General features: G+C 54.5%; 1 protein-coding gene across 1 annotated transcript; it reads right to left on the bottom strand.

Annotated features, from left to right (window-relative positions):
- Window positions 1-48: 48 nt before the first annotated feature.
- On the bottom strand, window positions 49-2,070 carry SDRG_13121 (hypothetical protein; the record flags this gene model as incomplete). The annotated part of the gene is made up of 12 exons (XM_008619204.1): window positions 49-59; window positions 130-161; window positions 213-690; window positions 735-1,000; window positions 1,048-1,116; window positions 1,163-1,225; window positions 1,271-1,330; window positions 1,371-1,433; window positions 1,485-1,550; window positions 1,593-1,667; window positions 1,716-1,781; window positions 1,829-2,070. 12 exons carry the CDS (start codon window positions 2,068-2,070, stop codon window positions 49-51), a joined length of 1,491 nt encoding a protein of 496 aa, XP_008617426.1.
- Window positions 2,071-2,977: the final 907 nt, after the last annotated feature.

Raw genomic sequence — 2,977 nt, 5'->3', positions numbered from 1 at the left:
TGATGCAGTTGAGCTTTTGGTCCCAGCTGAACTGCGCCGGCGACTGGTTCACGAGGTAACTGCGAAGGTCGCCGAGGTCCATGAACTCGACGACGCACTCGATCTCGATCGGGCGGGTCCAACTGGCACCGACGAGCTTGACAATGTAGTCGCTGCTCATCCTAAAACGAGCAGTCAGCCACTGCATCATCAGTACAGAGAAGTGAACGTACTGGGACATGAGGACAATCTCTTCGATGAACTTCTGGGCCATGCGTGCGTCTTGGTTCTTCATGCGCTTGACCGCGACTTGCTTGCCGCCGTACGTGCCGAGCCAGACTTCGCCAAACGCACCGGACGCCAGTGGTTTGTTGGACGTCACGTCCAAGTCGCGAAGCTCTAGCCGGTGATGGAGGAGCGGCTTGACATCCAAGATGACGTCGACGTCCGGGTTGATGATGGGGCGGCGCGAACCCGTGGTGCCGGCAGTGGGTCCACCCGTGCCGTTGGTACCAATGGTCTTGGTGCCATTCGTACCAAGCGTCCGACCTGCCGTGGCCAAGCTGATGCCGTTTGTATTCGATGGCTCGTAGCGGTTGTAGACGGGGGAAGGTTGGTGCTTTGCTTTACGGCGCTTGCAGATGACAAAGGCGACGATGGCGCCAATAAGGACGACACCGCCGACGGCGACACCGATGATCAAGCCCATCTCTACCCAGTAGTCACAGAGACAAGCACCGACAACAAGGTCTTACTGGACGACGACGATGAGCTGTTCGAAGCGGTAGACAAGACGCAGACGTTGATTATGGCCGTGTTCGTGGTCTGCCAGAGACGCTTGATCTCACCACCAATGGCCGCGCAGCCAGTGGCGCTCGTCGAGACTGGTACGTCGGCGACATACCCCTTGAAGATTTTTTTCACGTCGGCGTCCCCCGCCGCGGGTTGTAGCGCGTCAAGCGCCGCAAATGAACTCGCGTCGACCGTAATGTTGTTCAAGCTGGTGCAGCCAGCAATGTTGCTAGTCATGACAATAGTCAATACATATAAACGTTGGACAACACGGACAAGTATTCGAGCTTGCTTGACAACTGAATGCGCGAAATCGACTGCAGCTTGGAATTGTTCGAGAAGCGCCTACAAGTGAAAACGCATGACACTTGTGTACACGGAATAGCTCTACAGGAGGGTAAATGCCTCCCAATCATAGTTTGTGATGGACGAGAGCTGGTTCCATGCGACGTTGCTACGACGTCTGTGCGTGATCCGGACTAGGAATCGGTGGGCGTACAGAGAGGTGACGCTCGACGGGAGGTATTGGAGGTCGGTGAGGTTGCTTCCTTCGATCCGCCTAGATACATTTTAGAGCGATAGGCACGGGTTTGTACAACAATGCTCTGAGGGTGGGCGGAAAGTTTTGGGGAATGTTGATGAAGCCGCTATAGACGAGCGAACTGTGTCGCTTATTATGAGCCCGTGCTATAAAAGAGGAGACGACTACATACATGTTGTGGAGCGAACGCGGCCAATTGATGGTGTTGCTGTGCGTCAGCTTGGAGTGCTGGAATTCGCTAACCCAATTTTGAACCACAGTAGACAACGTGTAAACGCACAGTCCGAGGACAGAGCTCCATTGCGTCTCCTGAATCTTGTCCACGTCTGCGACCGACACGATCGTGCCGAAGGTCCTAACTCCAAGTGTGAAAATGACAAATGGCAGCGTTGGATGTACGGACAGGGAAGTGACAGTAGCGGGCAGCTGCATCTTGAGAAGCGTCACTCGTGGCGAGTCGAAGATCACACTAACATATAAACGCGAATGAGAATTGCAACATCAAAACCATCGTACAGATTCGGATAGTCGTAGCGACTCATGTCACCAATTGCGTCTGTGTTGGCGAATTTATCGTCGCCCGCGCTCCATCGTCGCAGCTTGCACGTGGGACCGACAGTGCACGACGTCTTGTTAGGACACGAGGCGTCAGCGACCAAGACTTCGTCATCACTGACCAAGGATAGATCCGAGTACGGGCAGGCGCCCATCACAGACGCCACGACAGCATAGAGCAGGAGCGCGGGGAGGCAGCGCATTTTCGAAATGAAAATGGTAGAAGGCTTGGAATCGACGGTTGACAATCGTGTGCAAAACGCAACCGTGAGTTTGGGTTTAGTAACACGGGATGTCACAAAGCGGTTGCACGGGTCTCGCGAGCCAGAACAACAGAGCATCAGAAGAGTGGAAGAATACAATATGGAAAAGAGCTCAAACTAAGCTGCCGTCGACGCCTTCGATCGCATTGAGCAGCCGGCTGCAAACACCCCCTGCAATGTGCTTTGCTGATGAACACCAACCCGAGCCCTGTGATATTCAAATCATCGAGAAGCGGGAACGATAATTGCTGAATGGTGGGACCCAGTAGCGTTATGGAGTCGAACGCTCGTACGCAGGGTTGTACCGGTACATGCATGCTACGATTGTCGCTAGGGACTAAAACACTGGTGAATTTCCTTGGTTTATGGCAGGGTTTAGGGTGTCGGTGGTAACAAATGACTGCAACGTGGATGGTGTTAATGACGCGTGACCCCTTCGATGCTTTAAGAGTCGTTGCCGACGGAGGGAAAGAAAGTGTATTCAAGTTGAAGTCTCAACCGTCAATGGGCTCCAGCGACTCGGCAGTCCTCTTGCGAGACTATCCAGCCTACTAGGTTGAGTGTTTTTAGCATCGGCACAATTGATTTAGATGTGGCATCTGCCGAAACTAATACCGACTAGCACCTCCGCGATGGACTTGGACGACAGCGCGGACTTTGCCAATCTCCTCGACCTTCTTGACGGGCCTTTGCTGCAAGACGACGGGATTAGCTGCGCGCTAGCGCCACTGCTTCCAAGCGAGAGCGAAGCAACGACCTCGCCACCAGGCGAGAGCCATGCGTCATCCTCGCCGCCAAGCGACAGCCAGGCCGGGTCCTCACCGCCCGACGCAGCCGACGACCGGGC

Source organism: Saprolegnia diclina, assembly GCF_000281045.1.
Source record: "Saprolegnia diclina VS20 unplaced genomic scaffold supercont1.55, whole genome shotgun sequence".
Lineage (NCBI taxonomy): Eukaryota > Oomycota > Saprolegniomycetes > Saprolegniales > Saprolegniaceae > Saprolegnia > Saprolegnia diclina.
Note: the sequence above shows the minus strand (reverse complement) of the source record. Positions and strands in the feature narration are given on the sequence as shown.